The sequence below is a fragment of the Heptranchias perlo genome, chromosome 23, assembly GCF_035084215.1.
Source record: "Heptranchias perlo isolate sHepPer1 chromosome 23, sHepPer1.hap1, whole genome shotgun sequence".
NCBI classification, from domain to species: domain Eukaryota; kingdom Metazoa; phylum Chordata; class Chondrichthyes; order Hexanchiformes; family Hexanchidae; genus Heptranchias; species Heptranchias perlo.
This window is the reverse complement of record NC_090347.1, coordinates 1,705,013-1,729,407: the sequence shown is the minus strand read 5'-3', so window position 1 is coordinate 1,729,407 and position 24,395 is coordinate 1,705,013. Positions and strand designations below refer to the sequence as shown.

The window sequence follows — 24,395 nt, the reverse complement described above, 5'->3', positions numbered from 1 at the left end:
CTGTGTCTGTAATGTGTCTGGGAGGACTGTGCCTGTAATGTGTCTGCGAGGACTGCCTGTAATGTGTCTGGGAGGACTGTGTCTATAATGTGTCTGGGAGGACTGTGTCTGTAATGTGTCTGGGAGGACTGTGTCTGTAATGTGTCTGCGAGGACTGCCTGTAATGTGTCTGGGAGGACTGTGTCTATAATGTGTCTGGGAGGACTGTGTCTATAATGTGTCTGGGAGGACTGTGTCTATAATGTGTCTGGGAGGACTGTGTCTGTAATGTGTCTGGGAGGACTGTGTCTGTAATGTGTCTGGGAGGACTGTGTCTGTAATGTGTCTGGGAGGACTGTGTCGTTAATGTGTCTGGGAGGACTGTGTCTGTAATGTGTCTGGGAGGACTGTCTAATGTGACTTGGAGGACTGTGTCTGTGATGTGTCTGGGAGGACCGTGTCTGTGATGTGTCTGGGAGGACCGTGTCTGTGATGTGTCTGGGAGGACTGCGTCTGTGATGTGTCTGGGAGGACTGCGTCTGTGATGTGTCTGGGAGGACTGCGTCTGTGATGTGTCTGGGAGGACTGTGTCTGTGATGTGTTTGGGAGGACCGTGTCTGTGATGTGTCTGGGAGGACCGCGTCTGTAATGTGTCTGGGAGGACTGTGTCGTTAATGTGTCTGGGAGGACTGTGTCTGTAATGTGTCTGGGAGGACTGTGTCTGTAATGTGTCTGGGAGGACTGTGTCGTTAATGTGTCTGGGAGGACTGTGTCTGTAATGTGTCTGGGAGGACTGTCTAATGTGACTTGGAGGACTGTGTCTGTGATGTGTCTGGGAGGACCGTGTCTGTGATGTGTCTGGGAGGACCGCGTCTGTGATGTGTCTGGGAGGACCGCGTCTGTGATGTGTCTGGGAGGACTGCGTCTGTGATGTGTCTGGGAGGACTGCGTCTGTGATGTGTCTGGGAGGACTGTGTCTGTGATGTGTTTGGGAGGACCGTGTCTGTGATGTGTCTGGGAGGACCGTGTCTATAATGTGTCTGGGAGGACTGTGTCTGTGATGTGTCTGGGAGGACTGTGTCTGTGATGTGTCTGGGAGGACCGTGTCTGTGATGTGTCTGGGAGGACCGTGTCTGTGATGTGTCTGGGAGGACCGTGTCTGTGATGTGTCTGGGAGGACCGCGTCTGTGATGTGTCTGGGAGGACTGCGTCTGTGATGTGTCTGGGAGGACTGTGTCTGTGATGTGTTTGGGAGGACCGTGTCTGTGATGTGTCTGGGAGGACTGTGTCTGTGATGTGTCTGGGATGTGTCTGGGAGGACAGTGTCTGTGTCTGGGATGTGTCTGGGAGGACAGTGTCTGTCTGGTACAGGGAGGCAAAGGATGCAAAGCTACAATTTGCTTTTCCTTTGGTGCTGAGAATGTGGACATGTTGGTTCTCAAATATCAGCCTGTACACTCTGATCAAAGCATTGAGGGCTAATAATTAACCAGGCAGCCAGGCTTCAGTGACTCGCTCTCTCTCACACACACTTTAAGATTGTTGAGAGGTACAGGTCTGGTGACTGGGGAAGGCCATCTGTGCTATTTCATATGTGAAGATATTGATCAGGAGTTGGAGCTAAGTCGGGAGAGTTTGAGTGTGTCCAGGATCTGGGCAGAGTTGGAATTGAGTTTCAAATCTCTTGTGTTTCTTCCCTTCAATATACCCCCCCCCTCCTCCCTGGGGTACAGATCCACATCTCTCCTGAAGGTGCTGACTCTCACTGGGGTAGAGGTCCCCTCCTCTCCTGAAGGTGCTGACTCTCCCTGGGGTACAGGTCCCCTCCTCTCCTGAAGGTGCTGACTCTCCCTGGGGTACAGGTCCCCTCCTCTCCTGAAGGTGCTGACTCTCCCTGGGGTACAGGTCCCCTCCTCTCCTGAAGGTGCTGACTCTCCCTGGGGTTCAGCTCACAGCTGCTGGATGCCTTCCAGTGCCTAGATGAAGTGGCAGGAGTCTAAACATTGGGCATTCAACCATGAAAGGCACGCCAGCCAATCCCAATTGTCCTCACCTGACATCCAACTGCAACACTTTTAAGGAGCGTCTTAAAGGAGAGAGGTGGAGAGGTTTAGGGAGGGAATTCCAGAGCTTAGACGCTAGGCCGCTGAAGGCACGGCCGCCGATGGTGGAGCGATTAAAATCAGGGATGCGCAAGAGGCCAGAATTGGAGGAGCGCAGAGATCTCGGAGGGTTGTAGGGCTGGAAGAGGTTACGGAGATAGGGAGGGGCGAGGCCATGGAGGGATTTGAAAACAAGGATGAGAATTTTAAAATTGAGGCGTTGTCAGTCCGGGATCCAATGTAGGTCAGTGAGCACAGGGTGATGGGAGAACGGGACAGCAGGCAGTGCATTTACCTCCTGAGCCAGTGGTGAGGCTGGCAGTCTTTTTATTATTCGCTCATGGGATGTGGGCGTCGCTGGCGAGGCCAGCATTTATTGCCCATCCCTAATTGCCCTTGAGAAGGTGGTGGTGAGCCGCCTTCTTGAACCGCTGCAGTCCGTGTGGTGAAGGTTCTCCCACAGTGCTGTTTGGAAGGGAGTTCCAGGATTTTGACCCAGCGACGATGAAGGAATGGCGATATATTTCCAAGTCAGGGTGGTGTGTGACTTGGAGGGGAACGTGCAGGTGGTGTTGTTCCCACGTACCTGCTGCCCATGTCCTAGGTGGTAGAGGTCGCGGGTTTGGGAGGTGCTGTCGAAGAAACCTTGGCGAGTTGCTGCAGTGCATCCACTGCAGCCACTGTGCGCCGGTGGTGAAGGGAGTGAATGTTTAGGGTGGTGGATGGGGTGCCAATCAAGCGGGCTGCTTTGTCCTGGATGGTGTCGAGCTTCTTGAGTGTTGGAGCTGCACTCATCCAGGCAAGTTGAGAGTATTCCATCACACTCCTGAATTGTGCCTTGTAGATGGTGGAAAGGCTTTGGGGAGTCAGGAGGTGAGTCACTCGCCGCAGAATACCCAGCCTCTGACCTGCTTTTGTAGCCACAGTATTGATATGGCTGGTCCAGTTAAGTTTCTGGTCAATGGTGACCCCCAGGATGTTGATGGTGGGGGATTCGGCGATGGTAATGCCGTCGAATGTCAAGGGGAGGTGGTTAGACTCTCTCTTGTTGGAGATGGTCATTGCCTGGCACTTGTCTGGCACGAATGTTACTTGCCACTTATCAGCCCAAGCCTGCATGTTGTCCAGGTCTTGCTGCATGTGGGCTCGGACTGCTTCATTATTTGAGCGGTTGCGAATGGAACTGAACACTGTGCAATCATCAGCGAACATCCCCATTTCTGACCTTACGATGGAGGGAAGGTCATTGATGAAGCAGCTGAAGATGGTTGGGCCTAGGACACTGCCCTGAGGAACTCCTGCAACAATGCCCTGGGGCTGAGATGATTGGCCTCCAACAACCACTACCATCTTCCTTTGTGCTAGGTATGACTCCAGCCACTGGAGAGTTTTCCCCCTTTCAGGGTAACAGAGTGAGTGAGGGTTCACAGTCTGTCAATGACAGTGAGTGGGGTTCACAGTCTGTCGGTGACAGTGCGTGAGGTTCACAGTCTGTTGGTGACAGTGAGTGGGGTTCACAGTCTGTTGGTGACAGTGAGTGGGGTTCACAGTCTGTCGAAGACAGTGAGTGGGGTTCACAGTCTGTCGGTGACAGTGAGTGGGGTTCACAGTCTTGGGGTGACAGTGAGTGGGGTTCACAGTCTTGGGGTGACAGTGAGTGGGGTTCACAGTCTTGGGGTGACAGTGAGTGGGGATCACAGTCTCGGGATTGGAGAGTGAGTGGGGTTCACAGTCTCGGGGATTCAGAGTGAGTGGGGCTCACAGTCTCGGGGATTCAGAGTGAGTGGGGTTCACAGTCTCGGGGATTCAGAGTGAGTGGGGCTCACAGTCTCGGGATTGCAGAGTGAGTGGGGCTCACAGTCTCGGGGATTCAGAGTGAGTGGGGCTCACAGTCTCGGGGATTCAGAGTGAGTGGGGCTCACAGTCTCGGGATTGCAGAGTGAGTGGGGCTCACAGTCTCGGGATTGGAGAGTGAGTGGGGCTCACAGTCTCGGGATTGCAGAGTGAGTGGGGCTCACAGTCTCGGGATTGCAGAGTGAGTGGGGCTCACAGTCTCGGGGATTCAGAGTGAGTGGGGCTCACAGTCTCGGGGATTCAGAGTGAGTGGGGCTCACAGTCTCGGGATTGCAGAGTGAGTGGGGCTCACAGTCTCGGGATTGCAGAGTGAGTGGGGCTCACAGTCTCGGGATTGGAGAGTGAGTGGGGCTCACAGTCTCGGGATTGCAGAGTGAGTGGGGCTCACAGTCTCGGGATTGGAGAGTGAGTGGGGCTCACAGTCTTGGGATTGGAGAGTGAGTGGGGCTCACAGTCTCGGGATTGCAGAGTGAGTGGGGCTCACAGTCTCGGGATTGCAGAGTGAGTGGGGCTCACAGTCTCGGGATTGGAGAGTGAGTGGGGCTCACAGTCTCGGGGATTCAGAGTGAGTGGGGCTCACAGTCTCGGGATTGCAGAGTGAGTGGGGCTCACAGTCTCGGGGATTCAGAGTGAGTGGGGCTCACAGTCTCGGGGATTCAGAGTGAGTGGGGCTCACAGTCTCGGGGATTCAGAGTGAGTGGGGCTCACAGTCTCGGGGATTCAGAGTGAGTGGGGCTCACAGTCTTGGGGATTCAGAGTGAGTGGGGCTCACAGTCTCGGGGATTCAGAGTGAGTGGGGCTCACAGTCTCGGGATTGCAGAGTGAGTGGGGCTCACAGTCTCGGGATTGCAGAGTGAGTGGGGCTCACAGTCTCGGGATTGCAGAGTGAGTGGGGCTCACAGTCTCGGGATTGCAGAGTGAGTGGGGCTCACAGTCTTGGGATTGCAGAGTGAGTGGGGCTCACAGTCTCGGGGATTCAGAGTGAGTGGGGCTCACAGTCTCGGGGATTCAGAGTGAGTGGGGCTCACAGTCTCGGGGATTCAGAGTGAGTGGGGCTCACAGTCTCGGGGATTCAGAGTGAGTGGGGCTCACAGTCTCGGGGATTCAGAGTGAGTGGGGCTCACAGTCTCGGGGATTCAGAGTGAGTGGGGCTCACAGTCTCGGGATTGGAGAGTGAGTGGGGCTCACAGTCTTGGGATTGCAGTGAGTGGGGCTGTTTTTTGGTGATGTAGCATTTCCCCCTGGACCCTCTGCCTGGATTGGTGAGGAGCTGGGTGTGACCGACCAGAGTCGCTGGAGTTCGGACCCCTGAGGACAGCAGGCAGGAGAAACCAGAAAGTTAAACCCTCCTTCTCCTGGTCTCACTGTCCTGTTTGTTGTCTAATGTTTAACTTGTTGCATAACAAGTTCAGGTGCATGTATGTGTTGTGGTTTGTCCCCTTACGTCACTGAATGGAGGCGGTTTACAGCAGACTCTGGGTGTGCCCTGGTGCCGGCTAGGTAAAGTGCCCTTGTATGATCAGCCATTCCCACCCTCTCCTGTAACTCTCACCTTCTGCCCCGGGAATATCCAGCTAACCGACTCGAAGCAAACCAGCAGGTACGGTCCAGCTGGGGCATGTTTGAACTGGTGGCTCACAAAACCAAACTGCACCTGGCCTCTTGGTAAGGATCCGAGCTCCTTTACTTTTCCAGCTACACATTGCGGAATCACTGATATATTAGCAGTCAAGCTAGATGTAGCTAGTTGGTGAAGGGGCCTGACTGCAGACGGGAAGAGTGTCATTTACAGAGGTACTGTGGCTAAACAACGAAAGAAGTCATGTCTGGAAATTATATTGAACGTTCTTATTTCCCTTTCTGCCTTTCTCTTTTATCTCTCTTTTGAAGTTTCACACTCTGTCTCTCTCTCTCTCTCTGTCTCAGTCTTAACACCATGTATCTATATTTGAGGTACTAGGGTTTTCTGAACAATGTTGGAGAGGGGGGGAGACTAATGTTTGAGGGTCTGGTGAACGGACGATGACACAGATTAGAGCAGATACTAAGTGTCAGGACAATCACTAGAGGAACTCAGATGACGTAACAAAGTTTGAGATTAGGTGACCCTGTCACTAACCACATGTTAAGGAGATGAATGCTAGCTATTTTTTAACAAACTGCAGTGAGGGCGGGTGGTTTAATTAATGTCCTGACATCTTCATTAAAGTACGAGGTGGGAGTCAGACATCACAGGATCGAGGGTCAGGTTGAACACAGAATTCCACCCAGATTGGCTCTCCTCCCACAGGCACTGTGTGTTCCGGGACATGTCGGGGCACCAGTCTCATCCAGCTCTGTCTTCGCCAATCATGTGGGCTGGAACTGAAAGTACTACTTGGACAGCAGGTCAATGGCTCAGTGGGTAAATGCCCTGTCCTGTGTATGAGTGTGTGTGTGTGTCTGTGTATTAGTGTATGAGGGTGTGTGTGTGTCTGTGTATTAGTGTATGAGGGTATGTGTGTGTCTGTGTATTAGTGTATGAGGGTATGTGTGTGTCTGTGTATTAGTGTATGAGGGTGTGTGTGTGTGTGTGTATTAGTGTATGAGGGTGTGTGTGTGTCTGTGTATTAGTGTATGAGGGTATGTGTGTGTCTGTGTATTAGTGTATGAGGGTATGTGTGTATCTGTGTATTAGTGTATGAGGGTGTGTGTGTGTCTGTCTTTTAGTGTATGAGGGTGTATGTGTGTCTGTATTAGTGTATGAGGGTACGTGTGTGTTTGTGTATGAGGGTACGTGTGTGTTTGTGTATGAGGGTACGTGTGTGTTTGTGTATGAGGGTACGTGTGTGTTTGTGTATGAGGGTACGTGTGTGTTTGTGTATGAGGGTATGTGTGTGTGTGTATTAGTGTATGAGGGTACGTATGTGTGTGTGTCTATATTAGTGTAAGAGGGTATGTGTGTGTATTAGTGTATGAGGGTGTGTTAGTGTATGAGGGTATGTGTGTGTATTAGTGTATGAGCATATGTGTGTGTGTGTGTATTAGTGTATGAGGGTATGTGTGTGTCTGTGTATGAGGGTATGTGTGTGTCTGTGTATCAGTGTATGAGGGTACGTGTGTGTATTAGCGTATGAGGGTACGTGTGTGTCTGTGTATTAGTGTATGAGGGTACGTGTGTGTGTCTGTATCAGTGTATGAGGGTACGTGTGTGTGTGTATTAGCGTATGAGGGTATGTGTGTGTCTGTGTATTAGTGTATGAGGGTATGTGTGTGTCTATTAGTGTATGAGGGTGTGTGTGTGTCTGTGTATTAGTGTACGAGGGTACGTGTGTGTTTATTAGTGTATGAGGGTACGTGTGTGTGTGTATATTAGCGTATGAGGGTATGTGTGTGTCTGTGTATTAGCGTATGAGGGTATGTGTGTGTCTGTGTATTAGCGTATGAGGGTATGTGTGTGTCTGTGTATTAGCGTATGAGGGTATGTGTGTGTCTGTGTATTAGCGTATGAGGGTATGTGTGTGTCTGTGTATTAGCGTATGAGGGTATGTGTGTGTCTGTGTATTAGCGTATGAGGGTATGTGTGTGTCTGTGTATTAGCGTATGAGGGTATGTGTGTGTCTGTGTATTAGCGTATGATTGTATGTGTGTGTCTGTGTATTAGCGTATGAGGGTATGTGTGTGTCTGTGTATTAGCGTATGAGGGTATGTGTGTGTCTGTGTATTAGCGTATGAGGGTATGTGTGTGTCTGTGTATTAGCGTATGAGGGTATGTTTGTGTCTGTGTATTAGCGTATGAGGGTATGTGTGTGTCTGTGTATTAGCGTATGAGGGTATGTGTGTGTCTGTGTATTAGCGTATGAGGGTATGTGTGTGTCTGTGTATTAGCGTATGAGGGTATGTGTGTGTCTGTGTATTAGCGTATGAGGGTATGTGTGTGTCTGTGTATTAGCGTATGAGGGTATGTGTGTGTCTGTGTATTAGCGTATATGTTTGTGAGTATTAGTAAGTGTGAATGTGTTGAGTGTGTATGTGTGTCTTGTGTGTATAAGTGTGTATGTGTAGGAGTGTGTGTATGTGTGTGTATTAGTGTGATTCTTGATATATATTAATGACTTGGACTTGGGTGTACAGGGCACAATTTCCAAATTTGCAGATGACACAAAACTTGGAAGGGTAGTGAACAGTGAGGAGGATAGTGATAGACTTCAAGAGGATATAGACAGGCTGGTGGAATGGGCGGACACGAGGCAGATGAAATTTAATGCAGAAAAATGCGAAGTGATACATTTTGGTAGGAAGAACAAGGAGAGGCAATGTAAATTAGAGGGCACAATTCTAAAAGGGGTACAGGAACAGAGAGACCTGGGGGGTATATGTGCACAAATTGTTGAAGGTGGCAGGGCAGGTTGAGAAAGTGGTTAAAAAAGCAAACGGGATCCTGGGCTTTATAAATAGAGGCATAGAGTACAAAAGTATGGAAGTCATGATGAACCTTTATAAAACACTTGTTCGACCACAACTGGAGTATTGTGTCCAGTTCTGGGCACCGCACTTTAGGAAGCAAATGAAGGCCTTAGAGAAGGTGCAGAAAAGATTTACTAGAATGATTCCAGGGATGGGGGCTTTAGTTACATGGATAGACTGGAGAAGCTGGGGTTGTTCTCCTCGGAACAGAGAAGATTGCGAGGAGATTTGATAGAGGTGTTTAAAATCATGAAGGGTCCAGACAGAGTAGATAGAGAGAAACTATTCCCATTGACGGAAGGATCAAGAACCAGAGGACAGAGATTTAAGGTGATTGGCAAAAGAACCAAAGACGACATGAGAATAAACTTTTTTACACAGTGGTTAGGATCTGGAATGCACTGCCCGAGGGGGTGGTGGAGGCAGATTCAATCATGGCCGTCAAAAGGGAACTGGATAAGTACCCGAAAGGAAAATATTTGCACGGCTATGGGGATAGGGCGGGGGAGTGGGACTATCTGGATTGCTCTTGCATAGAGCCGGCACGGACTTGATGGGGTGAATGGCCTGCTTTCGTGATGTAACCTTTCTATGATTCCAGTGTATGTGTGTGTATTAGTAAGTGTACATGCATATGAGTGAGTGTGTTTACGAGAGTGTGTATGAGTGTGCATGTGAGTGTGTGTGAGCGTGTGTTTGTATGAGTGTGTGAGAGTGTGTTTATGAGTGTGTGTTTGTGAGTGTGTGTATACTTTAGATGAGGACAGGCTCAGTGTCAGCTGTGAGTGTGCTGATGACACTGGGTTCTCACAGAAGGTTGGTGAGGTATCAGAGGGCACAGGGAGATGGCAGCACAGGGCAAACCGTCACCTTTGGGACTGAGTGGGGGGGATGTTCTTTACAGATCCTGCCCGGGTGTAACAGAGGCAGTAACGGATGGGATTCTGAGTGGGTTAGTTACAGGCCTTTCCTGTGAATGCATCTGTCTCCAAGGGTCCGTGTGTGAGTGAGCGGACAGGTATGTTGTGCTGTGTGGTGTAAGTGAGTGGTCCCTCTGGCGTCATGCGGCATTAAACCTGAAGTGGACTCTGTAAAACTCCAGAATGAGATCGGGGAGACCTGCAACAATTTCGAGGGCGTGCCGGGGCTGAGAGTGGGATGATATTTACACAACAAAACGGAGCCCACAGCTCAACGAGCGGTGAGTGGCACCTCAAGCAGGCATAGGGCACAGTTTGTACCAGGTCGTGATGAGGTTAGGGGTTAACCGGGAGTGCCCATTCCATGTATATCAATCTAATGGGTATCAAGGGCCTATTAAATCCTGGGATGGTCAGACATCTCCTGGCATAGGAAACATAGGAACAGGAGTAGGCCATTCAGCCCCTCGTGCCTGCTCCGCCATTTGATAAGATCATGGCTGATCTGTGATCTAACTCCATATACTGGCCTTTGGCCCAAATCCCTTAATACCTTTGGTTGCCAAAAAGCTATCTATCTCAGATTTAAAATTAGCAATTGAGCTCGTATCAATTGCCGTTTGCGGAAGAGAGTTCCAAACTTCTACCACCCTTTGTGTGTAGAAATGTTTTCTAATCTCACTCCTGAAAGGTCTGGCTCTAATTTTTAGACTGTGCCACCTACTCCTAAAATCCCCAACCAGTGGAAATAGTTTCTCTCTATCCACCCTATCCGTTCCCCTTAATATCTTATAAACTTCGATCAGATCACCCCTTAACCTTCGATACTCCAGAGAATACAACCCCAATTTGTGTAATCTCTTCTCGTAACTTAACCCTTGAAGTCCGGGTATCATTCTAGTAAACCTACGCTGCACTCCCTCCAAGGCCAATATGTCCTTCCGAAGGTGCGGTGCCCAGAACTGCTCACAGTATTCCAGGTGCGGTCTAACCAGGGTATTGTATAGCTGCAGCATAACTTCTGCCCCCTTGTACTCCAGTCCTCTAGATATAAAGGCCAGCATTCCATTCGCCTTCTTGATTATTTTCTGCACCTGTTCATGACACTTCAATGATCTATGTACCTGAACCCCTAAGTCCCTTTGGACATCCACTGTTTTTAACTTTTTACCATTTAGAAAGTACCCTGTTTTATCCTTTTTTGATCCAAAGTGGATGACCTCACATTTGTCTACATTGAATTCCATTTGCCACAGTTTTGCCCATTCACCTAATCTATCAATATCCCTTTGTAATTTTATGTTTTCATCTAGTCTGCTCACAATGCCACCAATCTTTGTGTCATTGGCAAACTTAGATAGGAGACTTTCTATGCCTTCATCTAAGTCGTTAATAAATATTGTGAATAATTGAGGCCCCAAGACAGATCCCTGCGGGACTCCACTAGTCACATCCTGCCAATGTGAGTACCTACCCATTATCCCTACTCTCTGTCGCCTTTCGCTCAGCCAACTTCCTAACCAAGTCCGTACTTTTCTCTCGATTCCATGGGCTTCTATCTTAGCTAACAGTCTCTTATGTGGGACCTTATTAAATGCCTTCTGGAAGTCCATATAAATAACATCCATTGACATTCCCCTGTCCACTACTTTAGTCACCTCTTCAAAAAATTCAATCAGGTTTGTCAGGCACGACCTACCTTTCACAAATCCATGCTGGCTCTCTCTGATTAACTGAAAATTCTCGAGGTGTTCAGTCACCCTATCCTTAATTATAGACTCCAGCATTTTTCCCCACAACAGATGTTAGGCTAACTGGTCTATAATTCCCTGGTTTCCCTCTCTCTCCTTTCTTAAAAAGCGGATTAACATGTGCAATTTTCCAATCCAGAGGGACAGTTCCTGAATCTAGAGAACTTTGAAAAATTATAGTTAGGGCATCTGCAATGTGCTCACCTACTTCCTTTAAAACCCTGGGATGGAAACCATCTGGTCCTGGGGATTTGTCACTCTTTAGTGCTATTATTTTCTTCATTACTGTTGCTTTACTTATGTTAATTTTATTGAGTCCCTGTCCCCGATTCAATATTAGTTTTCTTGGGATTTCCGGCATGCTATCCTCTTTTTCTACTGTAAATACCGATGCAAAGTAATTATTCAACATGTCTGCCATTTCCCCATTGTCAATGACAATATCCCCACTTTCAGTTTTTAAGGGGCCAACACTGCTCCTGACCACCCTCTTTTTCCTAATATAACTATAAAAGTTCTGGGTGTTTCTGGGAGTGTGTTTATGCGAGTGTGTGTGAGAGTGATTGTGAGTGAGTGAGTGTGTGAGTATGTGAATGAGCGTGTGATGTGAGTGTGTGTGTGTGAGTGAGTGTGTGTGTGAATGTTTTTTTTATTCGTCCATGGGATGTGGGCGTCGCTGGCAAGGCCAGCATTTATTGCCCATCCCTAATTGCCCTTGAGAAGGTGGTGGTGAGCCGCCTTCTTGAACCGCTGCAGTCCGTGTGGTGAAGGTTCTCCCACAGTGCTGTTAGGTAGGGAGTTCCAGGATTTTGACCCAGCGACGATGAAGGAACGGCGATATATTTCCAAGTCAGGATGGTGTGTGACTTGGAGGGGAACGTGCAGGTGGTGTTGTTCCCATGTGCCTGCTGCTCTTGTCCTTCTAGGTGGTAGAGGCCGCGGGTCTGGAGATGCTGTTGAAGAAGCCTTGGCGAGTTGCTGCAGTGCATCCTGTGGATGGTACACACTGCAGCTACTGTGCACCGGTGGTGAAGGGAGTGAATGTTTAGGGTGGAGGATGGGGTGCCAATCAAGCGGGTTGCTTTGTCCTGGATGGTGTCGAGCTTCTTGAGTGTTGTTGGAGCTACAGTCATCCAGGTAAGTGGAGAGCATTCCATCACACTCCTGACTTGTGCCTTGTAGATGGTGGAAAGGCTTTGGGGAGTCAGGAGGTGAGTCACTCGCCGCAGAATACCCAGCTTCTGACCTGCTCTTGTAGCCACAGTATTTTTATAGCTGGTCCTGTTAAGTTTCTGTTCAATGGTGACCCCCAGGATGTTGATGGTGGGGGATTTGGCGATGGTCATGCCGTTGAATGTTAAGGGGAAGTGGTTAGATTCTCTCTTATAGGAACATAGGAACATAGGATTAGGAGTAGGCCATTCAGCCCCTCGTGCCTGCTCCGTCATTTGATAAGATCATGGCTGATCTGTGATCTAGCTTGTTGGAGATGGTCATTGCCTGGCACTTGTCTGGCGCGAATGTTACTTGCCACTTATGAGCCCAAGCCTGGATGTTGTCCAGGTGTTGCTGCAGGCCGGCATTGACTGCTTCATTATCTGCGGGGTTGCGAATGGAACTGAACACTGTGCAATCATCAGCGAACATCCCCATTTCTGACCTTATGATGGAGGGAAGGTCATTGATGAAGCAGCTGAAGATGGTTGGGCCGAGGACACTGCCCTGAGGAACTCCTGCAGCAATGTTCTGGGGCTGAGATGATTGGCCTCCAACAACCACTACCATCTTCCTTTGTGTTAGGTATGACTCCAGCCACTGGAGAGTTTTCCCCCTAATTCCCATTGACTTCAATTTTACGAGGGCTCCTTGGTGCACACTCGGTCAAATGCTGCCTTGATGTCAAGGGCAGTCACTCTCACCTCACCTCTGGAATTGAGCTCTTTTGTCCATGTTTGGACCAAGGCTGAAATGAGGTCTGGAGCCGAGTGGTCCTGGCGGAACCCAAACTGAGCATCGGTGAGCAGGTTATTGGTGTGTAAGTGCCGCTTGATAGCACTGTCGACGACACCTTCCATCACTTTGCTGATGATTGAGAGTAGACTGATGGGGCAGTAATTGGCCGGATTGGATTTGTCCTGCTTTTTTTGGACAGGACATACCTGGGCAATTTTCCACATTGTCGGGTAGATGCCAGTGTTGTAGCTGTACTGGAACAGTTTGGCTAGAGGTGCAGCTAGTTCTGGAGCACAAGTCTTCAGCACTATAGCTGGGATGTTGTCGGGGCCCATAGCCTTTGCTGTATCCAGTGCACTCAGACATTTCTTGATGTCATGTGGAGTGAATCGAATTGGCTGAAGACTGGCTTCTGTGATGGTGGGGATAATTGGAGGAGGCCGAGATGGATCATCTACTCGGTACTTCTGGCAAAGATGGTTGCAAACGCTTCAGCCTTGTCTTTTGCACTCACATGCTGGACTCCGCCATCATTGAGGATGGGGATGTTTGCAGAGCCTCCTCCTCCCGTTAGTTGTTTAATTGTCCACCACCATTCACGACTGGATGTGGCAGGACTGCAGAGCTTTGATCTGATCCATTGGTTGTGGAATTGCTTAGCTCTGTCTAGAGCATGTTGCTTCCGCTGTCTAGCATGCATGTAGTCCTGAGTTGTAGCTTCACCAGGTTGGCGCCTCATTTTTAGGTATGTCTGGTGCTGCTCCTGGCATGCTCTTCTACACTCCTCCTTGAACCAGGGTTGATCCCCTGGCTTGTTGGTAATGGTAGAGTGAGGAATATGCCGGGCCATGAGGTTACAGATTGTGCTGGAATACAATTCTGCTGCTGCTGATGGCCCACAGCGCCTCATGGATGCCCAGTTTTGAGCTGTTAGATGTGTTCTGAATCTATCCCATTTAGCACGGTGGTAGTGCCACACAACACGTTGGATGGTGTCCTCAGTGTGAAGACCGGGACTTCGTCTTCACAAGGACTGTGCGGTGGTCATTCCTACGGACAGATGCATTTGCGACAGGTAGATTGGTGAGGACGAGGTCAAGTATGTTTTTCCCTCGTGTTGGTTCGCTCACCACCTGCCACGGGCCCAGTCTGGCAGCTATGTCCTTCAGGACTCGGCCAGCTAGGTCAGTCGTGGTGCTACTGAGCCACTCTTGGTGATGGACATTGAAGTCCCCCACCCAGAGTACATTCTGTCTCCTTGCTCCCCTCAGTGCTTCTTCCAAGTGGTGTTCAACATGGAGGAGGACTGATTCATCAGCTGAGGGAGGACGGTAGGTGGTAATCAGCAGGAGGGCTCCTTGCCCATGTTTGACCTGATGCCATGAGATTTCATGGGGTCCAGAGTCAATGCTGAGGACTCCCAGGGCCACTCCCTCCTGACTGTATATCACTGTACCGCCACCTCTGGTGGGTCTGTCCTTCCGGTGGGACAAGACATACCCAGGGATGGTGATGGAAGAGTCTGGGACGTTGGCTGAAAGGTATGATTCTGTGAGTATGGCTATGTGAGTGAGTGTGTGTGTGTGTGTGTGTGTGTGTGTATTTGTGAGAGTGTGTGTGTATTTGTGTGTGTGTGTATGTGAGAGTGTGTGTGTGTGTATTTGTGTGTGTGTATTTGTGTGTGTGTATTTGTGTGTGTGTGTGAGTGTGTGTGTGTGAGTGTGTGTGTGTGTGTGTATTTGTGAGAGTGTGTGTGTGTATTTGTGAGAGTGTGTGTGTGTATTTGTGAGAGTGTGTGTGTGTGTGTATTTGTGTGAGTGTGTGTGTGTGTGTGTATTTGTGAGAGTGTGTGTGTGTATTTGTGAGAGTGTGTGTGTGTGTGTGTGTGTGTATTTGTGTGAGTGTGTGAGAGTGTGAGTGTGTTTGTGTGAGTGTGTGGGGCCGATGCGGGAACCCTGGACTGACTCCGATGTCACACTCCTACCACTTCCCCGGGTGAGATTGACTAACTGGTCAGTGTTTACCCGCTGGGCCAGCGAGGGGCGACAAGTGATCCTTTTTTCTCTCCCTCCAGGTCAAGTTCATCGGACACTACAGTCAAATCGAGCGAGAATTTTGGAGTGAGGCAGCCGGCTCGGAGCAAGATCAAGCGGCACAACCGGGGCCTCGCCACGGTGTTCAGGGGCCGCAGCTTCAGGGACGAGAAGTCGGGCGATGAGGAGGGAGGTGTGGGGGCCACTGACGACCCCACCGAGCTCTCCACCCAGGTCACAGCGCCTGGCGTTCTCAAGATCTTCGGTAATGAGATCAGTGCAGGAGCCAACTACAAGAGCGTGCTGGCTACGCCATGCTCCAGCGCGCAGGAGCTGGTGAAGGAGGCCCTGGAGAGGTTTGGGGACTTTGCATTTCTTTTGATGCTTCGCTTAGGGTTTGGTCACAAGACAGAGGGGTGGAAAATCACCTTGGGGCGCAGCGAATGGGCAGCTGGTTTTACTTACTGCCCCATTTAATTTTCGATTGACTTGAAAGAACTTCCATTTCTATCGGGCTTTTCACAACCTCGGGACATCCCAAAGCATTTTAAAACCAATGAAGTACTTTTTGAAGTGTAGTCACTGTTGTAATGTAGGAAACGTGGGAGCGAATTTGCGCACAGCAAGATCCCACAAACAACAATGAGATAAATGACCAGACAATCTGTTTTTAGTGATGTTGGTTGAGGGATAAATATTGGCCCAGGACACCGGGGAGAACTCCCCTGCTCTTCTTTGAATAGTGGCTATTGGATCTTTTGCGTCCACCTGAGAGGGAATCAGGGCCTCAGTTTAACATCTCATCTGAAAGACTTGAATCGGGCTGAGTGTAATGCCCATTTTTCACTAATGCTCAAGGTGAATTTCACCTCCAAAGTCTCGCTGCGATGTGGGAACAGGGGGAAAGTGACTTTTTTTTTATTCGTTCATGGGATTTGGGCGTCGCTGGCGAGGCCGGCATTTATTGCCCATCCCTCATTGCCCTTGAGAAGGTGGTGGTGAGCCGCCTTCTTGAACCGCTGCAGTCCATGTGGTGATGGTTCTCCCACAGTGCTGTTAGGAAGGGAGTTCCAGGATTTTGACCCAGCGACGATGAAGGAACAGCGATATATTTCCAAGTCGGGATGGTGTGTGACTTGGTGGTGTTGTTCCCATGTGCCTACTGCCCTTGTCCTTCTCGGTGGTAGAGATTGCGGGTATGGGAGGTGCTGTCGAAGAAGCCAGTGCTGAATTTTCAGTCCGTTCTAGTGGGGACCCAGCAAGCAGAAGTCAAGTGGGAAATAATCATCAGGCAGTTCCTCGGAGTGCTGATATCATCAGGCTGAGCACATCATCGGAAAATACAGGCTGTGCTCCCACCCAGCATCCTGCCTGCACTGGGGCGAGGGCTGTGCTTAGACTGAAAGGAACAAATTAATCATTCATTTCATTTTGTGAAAGAGTCTCCAGCAAAGACTCTCGGCCCTTTCTGCCCACCGCAGATTTTATGTTTCACTGGGTTTGACCGGACAGGATCTTACAGATCTGAGCTCAGCCGCGCTTGGTGGAAATTGTGGGGCAGAAAAATAAAGAGGAAACCCTGGGACCTGGGTCAAACCCAGGCCAGACTGAGACAGTGGCAGTCTCCTCTGTCAGGGTTCCACATGGACTGAGTTGGCCAGTCTGAACCCAGTTTCCTAGTGCCATTGACACACGGTCGAAGACTGGCCCTAATTTGACATTAAACTGGTAAACTCAATCTTAGCGAACCCGTGCTGTACCTGCCCTGGGAGTGTTTGATGGGACAGTGTAGAGGGAGCTTTACTCTGTATCTAACCCGTGCTGTACCTGCCCTGGGAGTGTTTATGGGACGGTGTAGAGGGAGCTTTACTCTGTATCTAACCTGTGCTGTACCTGCCCTGGGAGTGTTTGATGGGACAGTGTAGAGGGAGCTTTACTCTGAATCTACCCCGAGTGCTGTGTTGATCTGATGGACTGTCCTTGGTGTTATCCAGATATTCCCTGAACAAGAGCTGCAGCAGAGACTACGTTCTGTGTGATGTGATTGGCCGTTCGGATGTGGATAACCAATGGAAGACTGAGTGCTTCAGGGTTGTGAGTGACAATGAGAAACCTCTCACTCTGCAGTCACTCTGGAAACCGAAGGAAGGTTTCGCTCGAAGGTTCGAAATCCGCCGGAAGGTGGACGTGGAAGAGATCGCAGCGAAAGAGAAAGACACGGTGACAGCAGGTAACGGGTCACAGACAGAGGGACAGACAAGGATAGTGTGTGAGAGGGACAGGCGGGGAGTGAGTGTGAGAGGGACAGGCGGGGAGTGAGTGTGAGAGGGACAGGCGGGGAGTGAGTGTGAGAGGGACAGGCGGGGAGTGAGTGTGAGAGGGACAGGCGGGGAGTGAGTGTGAGAGGGACAGGCGGGGAGTGAGTGTGAGAGGGACAGGCGGGGAGTGAGTGTGAGAGGGACAGGCGGGGAGTGAGTGTGAGAGGGACAGGCGGGGAGTGAGTGTGAGAGGGACAGGCGGGGAGTGAGTGTGAGAGGGACAGGCGGGGAGTGAGTGTGAGAGGGACAGGCGGGGAGTGAGTGTGAGAGGGACAGGCGGGGAGTGAGTGTGAGAGGGACAGGCGGGGAGTGAGTGTGAGAGGGACAGGCGGGGAGTGAGTGTGAGAGGGACAGGCGGGGAGTGAGTGTGAGAGGGACAGGCGGGGAGTGAGTGTGAGAGGGACAGGCGGGGAGTGAGTGTGTTGTGTCACTCTGTGATACATCCCCCGTGCTGCGTCACTCTGTGATACATCCCCCGTGCTGCGTCACTCTGTGATACATCCCCCGTGCTGCGTCACTCTGTGATACATCCCCCGTGCTGCGTCACTCTGTGATACATCCCCCGTGCTGCGTCACTCTGTGATACATCCCCCGTGCTGCGTCACTCTGTGATACATCCCCCGTGCTGCGTCACTCTGTGATACATCCCCCGTGCTGCGTCACTCTGTGATACATCCCCCGTGCTGCCTCATTCATTGCTGCCCCAACCATCTGATTTTTCTCTTGTACGTTTTACCTGTTTACACCTGACACCTCCTCTCATCTCCGGTGCAGGGATTAATGCTCAGGCTCGCAGATTGCAAATGACCCGAGCACGGGCGTCATCAGCTCTGACAGACGAGGAGATCGAATGCAGCTTTGCACTCTGGCGGAGTGTCAGTGACATGAATCTATCGGCCAAGACCAGAGAAACAAGGAAAAGCATAAGGTCCCATCGGATCGAAGCTCTGGACACTGAGGAGGACAGGAATCAGCTGTGTCTGGGCATCGAGAAAGAGGAGACTGAAAGCAGCGACGACAGTGCCACTCAGTACTCCGTACACCCGCCCTTCGAGTTCCCCTACTTTGTGTTACTCCAGGGTTACAGTTACAGGCAGGTGAGAGAGGGTCTGTGAACATTAATTACTAACTTATTCAAAGCAACTCTCTAGTTGACTGGTCCCAGTCTGTGTTGTGTTCCCAGGCCTCTGTCCCAGTCTGTGTTGTGTTCCCAGGCCTCTGTCCCAGTCTGTGTTGTGTTCCCAGGCCTCTGTCCCAGTCTGTGTTGTGTTCCCAGGCCTCTGTCCCAGTCTGTGTTGTGTTCCCAGGCCTCTGTCCCAGTCTGTGTTGTGTTCCCAGGCCTCTGTCCCAGTCTGTGTTGTGTTCCCAGGCCTCTGTCCCAGTCTGTGTTGTGTTCCCAGGCCTCTGTCCCAGTCTGTGTTGTGTTCCCAGGCCTCAGCCAGACCTGTGATAGTGGAAATTACCATTAAGAACTTGCATTTCTACAGCGCCGTTCCTAACCCCAGGACATACCAAAGTGCTTTACAGCCAATTAACTACTTTTGAAGTGTAGTCACTGTTGTAATGTAGGAAATGCGGCAGCCAATTTGCGCACAGCAAGATCCCACAAACAGCAATGTGATAATGACTAGATAATCTGTTTTAGTGATATTGGTAGAGGGATAAATATTGACCCAGGACACCGGGGAGAACTCCCCTACTCTTCTCCAAAATAGTGGGATCTTTTACGTCCACCTGAGAGGGCAGACGGGGCATCAGTTTAACGTTTCATCCGAAAGATGGCACCTCCGACAGTGCGGCGCTCCCGCAGTACTGACCCTCCGACAGTGCGGTGCTCCCTCAGTACTGACCCTCCGACAGTGCGGCGCTCCCTCAGTACTGACCCTCCGACAGTGCGGCGCTCCCTCAGTACTGACCCTCCGACAGTGCGGCGCTCCCTCAGTACTGACCCTCCGACAGTGCGGCGCTCCCTCAGTACTGACCCTCCGACAGTGCGGCGCTCCCTCAGTACTGACCCTCCGACAGTGCGGCGCTCCCTCAGTACTGACCCTCCGACAGTGCGGCGCTCCCTCAGTACTGACCCTCCGACAGTGCGGCGCTCCCTCAGTACTGCACTGGGAGTGTCGGCCTGGATTTTGTGCTCAAGTCTCTGGAGTGGGTCTTGAACCCACGACCTTCTGACTCAGAGAGGAGAGTGTTACCCACTGAGCCCTGGCTGACCCTCAGCACCCTGGGCTGGGTGGGGGGCCTGTTCCTCATCAGTGTCCAATGACTCTTGGAGGAGGCACACGGGTGGGCATCAGCCGAGGACAGGACCTGAACCGGCAGTGATGCAATCACGGTCAAATAGCCCGCCTATACTGAGTTCCTAAAGGGCAGCTGGCGCCCATGCAACCCGTACCCCCAGTGGGAGGAGTCAGGAGATGAAGGGAGATATCCTGGAGAATCTCCTCTATTCCCTGTGACTCGACTATTCCAGTGCTCTCCTGGTCGGCCTTCCACCTTCCACCCCCCCGTAAACTTCAGCACATCCAAAACCCTAACTCGCACCAAGTCCCGTTCTCCCATCACCCCCTGAGCTCACTGACTTACATTGGCTTCCGGTCCGGGAATGCCTCGATTTTAAAATTCTTATCCTCCTGTTCAAATCCCTCCATGTCCTCGCTCTCCCCTCCCTATCTCTGTAACCTCCTCCAGCCCTACAACCCTCCCAGATCTCTGCGCTCCTCCAATTCTGGCCTCTTGCACATCCCTGATTTTAATTGCTCCACCATTGGCGGCCGTGCCTTCAGCTGCCTGGGCCCTAAGCTCTGGAATTCCCTCCCTAAACCTCTCCGCCTCTCCCTAAACCTCTCCACCTCTCCACCTCTCTCCTCCTTTAAGACCCTGCTTAAAACCTACCTCTTTGAGCAAGCTTTTGGTCACCTGTCCTAATGTCTCCTTATGTGGCTCAGTGTCAAATTTTGTTTGATAATCGCTCCTGTGAAGCACCTTGGGACGTTTTACTACATTAAAGGTTCGACACAAATGCAAGTTGTTGTTGTGATTATCTCAGGAATCCTGAGGAAGAGTGGTGTTGCCGGTCCCCTGCTGGTCAGGGACGGTGTCGCCGGTCCCCTGCTGGTCAGGGACGGTGTCGCCGGTCCCCTGCTGGTCAGGGACGGTGTCGCCGGTCCCCTGCTGGTCAGGGACGGTGTCGCCGGTCCCCTGCTGGTCAGGGACGGTGTCGCCGGTCCCGTGCTGGTCAGGGACGGTGTCGCCGGTCCCCTGCTGGTCAGGGACGGTGTCGCCGGTCCCCTGCTGGTCAGGGACGGTGTCGCCGGTCCCCTGCTGGTCAGGGACGGTGTCGCCGGTCCCCTGCTGGTCAGGGACGGTGTCGCCGGTCCCCTGCTGGTCAGGGACGGTGTCGCCGGTCCCCTGCTGGTCAGGGACGGTGTCGCCGGTCCCCTGCTGGTCAGGGACGGTGTCGCCGGTCCCCTGCTGGTCAGGGACGGTGTCGCCGGTCCCCTGCTGGTCAGGGACGGTGTCGCCGGTCCCCTGCTGGTCAGGGACGGTGTCGCCGGTCCCCTGCTGGTCAGGGACGGTGTCGCCGGTCCCCTGCTGGTCAGGGACGGTGTCGCCGGTCCCCTGCTGGTCAGGGACGGTGTCGCCGGTCCCCTGCTGGTCAGGGACGGTGTCGCCGGTCCCCTGCTGGTCAGGGACGGTGTCGCCGGTCCCCTGCTGGTCTGGGACGGTGTCGCCGGTCCCCTGCTGGTCAGGGACGGTGTCGCCGGTCCCCTGCTGGTCAGGGACGGTGTCGCCGGTCCCCTGCTGGTCAGGGACGGTGTCGCCGGTCCCCTGCTGGTCAGGGACGGTGTCGCCGGTCCCCTGCTGGTCAGGGACGGTGTCGCCGGTCCCCTGCTGGTCAGGGACGGTGTCGCCGGTCCCCTGCTGGTCAGGGACGGTGTCGCCGGTCCCCTGCTGGTCAGGGACGGTGTCGCCGGTCCCCTGCTGGTCAGGGACGGTGTCGCCGGTCCCCTGCTGGTCAGGGACGGTGTCGCCGGTCCCCTGCTGGTCAGGGACGGTGTCGCCGGTCCCCTGCTGGTCAGGGACGGTGTCGCCGGTCCCCTGCTGGTCAGGGACGGTGTCGCCGGTCCCCTGCTGGTCAGGGACGGTGTCGCCGGACCCCTTCTGGTCAGGGACGGTGTCGATGGTCCCCTGCTGGTCTGGGACGGTGTTGCCGGTCCCCTGCTGGTCTGGGACGGTGTTGCCGGTCCCCTGCTGGTCAGGGACGGTGTTGCTGGTCCCCTGCTGGTCAGGGACGGTGTTGCTGGTCCCCTGCTGGTCAGGGATGGTGTTGCCGGTCCCCTGCTGGTCAGGGACGGTGTTGCTGGTCCCCTGCTGGTCAGGGACGGTGTTGCCGGACCCCTGCTGGTCAGGGACGGTGTCGATGGTCCCCTGCTGGTCTGGGACGGTGTTGCCGGTCCCCTGCTTGTCTGGGACGGTGTTGCCGGTCCCCTGCTGGTCAGGGATGGTGTCGCTGGTCTCCTGCTGGTCAGGGACGGTGTTGCTGGTCTGGGACAGTGTTGCTGGTCCCCTGCTGGTCAGGGACGGTATTGCTGGTCCCCTGCTGGTCAGGGACGGTGTTGCTGGTCCCCTGCTGGTCAGGGACGGTGTTGCTGGTCCCCTGCTGGTCAGGGACGGTGTTGCTGGTCCCCTGCTGGTCAGGGACGGTGTTGCTGGTCCCCTGCTGGTCAGGGACGGTGTTGCTGGTCCCCTGCTGGTCAGGGACGGTGTTGCTGGTCCCCTGCTGGTCAGGGACAGAGTTGCTGGTCTCCTGCTGGTCAGGGACAGAGTTGCTGGTCTCCTGCTGGTCAGAGACGGTGTTGCTGATTTCCTGCTGGTCAGGGACGGTGTTGGTGATTTCCTGCTGGTCAGGGACGGTGTTGGTGATTTCCTGCTGGCCAGGGACGGTGTTGCTGATTTCCTGCTGGTCAGGGACGGTGTTGGTGATTTCCTGCTGGCCAGGGACGGTGTTGGTGATTTCCTGCTGGTCAGGGACGGTGTTGGTGATTTCCTGCTGGTCAGGGACGGTGTTGCTGATTTCCTGCTGGTCAGGGACGGTGTTGGTGATTTCCTGCTGGCCAGGGACGGTGTTGGTGATTTCCTGCTGGCCAGGGACGGTGTTGCTGATTTCCTGCTGGTCAGGGACGGTGTTGGTGATTTCCTGCTGGTCAGGGATGGTGTTGCTGGTCCCCTGCTTGTCATGGACAGTTCTCACTCTCTCTCTCACACTGCTCAATGTGTGTTTGGTTCCAGGATTTCATCATCTACGTGCTGAGTGGAACCAGCCACATATTTGGCCGCTACCCGGATCAATCCACAGGCGAGGAGGAGGAGCGGGAGAAGGTGGACATCCCGCTGTCTGCCCCGGACATCTCTCGGAGACACTGCTGCGTACGAAGGCGTGAGCTGAGCCCTGGGGGGCAGAGCGGGGAGGTGGTGACGCTGGTGAGACCCGGGAAAGGATCGCCTGTCACCCACAACGGGCGCCCACTGGACAAGGAGACCCAGCTGTGCCCAGGTGACCTGCTGGGATTGGGCGCCTACTACCTGTTCCTGTACAAGGACCCCACCCTTGCCAGCTCGCGCCACGGCCAAAGACCTGCCTGGTTCCCATCCCCTGTCTTGCACCTGAGCCCAGGTGGGGAGCTCACCTGCCAGGTGTGCGGCTGTGTGATCCTGGACAGTCCGAGGGGGGACACCAGGCCTTGGATCAGGCCGGCAATCCCCAGACTGCGGGACTCGGAAGGCACAGACTTCGTATTCACGTATGATCTAATGCAGGAAGACACTCTGCTCAACAGCATCATCAATGCAGCAGACCATGAGAGTGCAGACTTTAAGCTAACTCCGGCCTTCCTGCTCAGTCTCTGCATCCAGCACTCAGCCACCTCCTTCCCCCCCGCAGACTTCCGCAAGCTTCTGTTACGAATAGCGAGTCAGATCCAAACAGTGATGTGGGTGAGTACACGTGATTCTCCTCTATCTATTAAATGTTAGGGTTAACACTCGGATATACCCGACACCCCTCACTGTAACACTCTGATATACCCCACACCCCTCACTGTAACACTCTGATATACCCCACACCCCTCACTGTAACACTCTGATATACCCCACACCCCTCACTGTAACACTCTGATATACCCCACACCCCTCACTGTAACACTCTGATATACCCCACACCCCTCACTGTAACACTCTGATATACCCCACACCCCTCACTGTAACACTCTGATATACCCCACACCCCTCACTGTAACACTCTGATATACCCCACACCCCTCACTGTACACTCTGATATACCCCACACCCCTCATTGTAACACTCTGATATACCCCACACCCCTCACTGTAACACTCTGATATACCCCGCACCCCTCACTGTAACACTCTGATATACCTCACACCCCTTATTGTAACACTCTAATAAACCCCACACCCCTCACTGTAACACTCTGATATACCCCGCACCCCTCACTGTAACACTCTGATATACCCCACACCCCTCACTGTAACACTCTGATATACCCCACACCCCTCACTGTAACACTGATATACCCCACACCCCTCACTGTAACACTCTGATATACCTCACACCCCTCATTGTAACACTCTGATATACCCCACACCCCTCACTGTAACACTCTGATATACCCCGCACCCCTCACTGTAACACTCTGATATACCCCGCACCCCTCACTGTAACACTCTGATATACCCCACACCCCTCACTGTAACACTGATATATCCCACACCCCTCACTGTAACACTCTGATATACCCCACACCCCTCACTGTAACACTCTGATATACCCCACACCCCTCACTGTAACACTGATATATCCCACACCCCTCACTGTAACACTCTGATATACCCCACACCCCTCACTGTAACACTCTGATATACCCCACACCCCTCACTGTAACACTCTGATATACCCCACACCCCTCACTGTAACACTCTGATATACCCCACACCCCTCACTGTAACACTCT

The 24,395-nt window shown here is 52.4% G+C and overlaps 1 protein-coding gene across 4 annotated transcripts in view; it reads left to right on the top strand.

Annotated features, from left to right (window-relative positions):
- radil2a (Ras association and DIL domains 2a) overlaps positions 1–24,395 on the top strand; it is a 160,885-nt gene that overhangs the window by 25,979 nt on the left and 110,511 nt on the right. For 3 of the 4 annotated variants that reach the window (XM_068003800.1, XM_068003798.1, XM_068003799.1), the window contains 4 exons: positions 15,080–15,394; positions 17,033–17,268; positions 18,131–18,453; positions 22,655–23,359. In XM_068003800.1, coding sequence (XP_067859901.1) covers positions 15,080–15,394; positions 17,033–17,268; positions 18,131–18,453; positions 22,655–23,359 — 1,579 coding nt within the window. Of the gene's footprint in view, positions 1–5,434; positions 5,601–15,079; positions 15,395–17,032; positions 17,269–18,130; positions 18,454–22,654; positions 23,360–24,395 lie in introns of those variants that run through there. The other variant, XM_068003801.1, reaches the window with a different exon arrangement.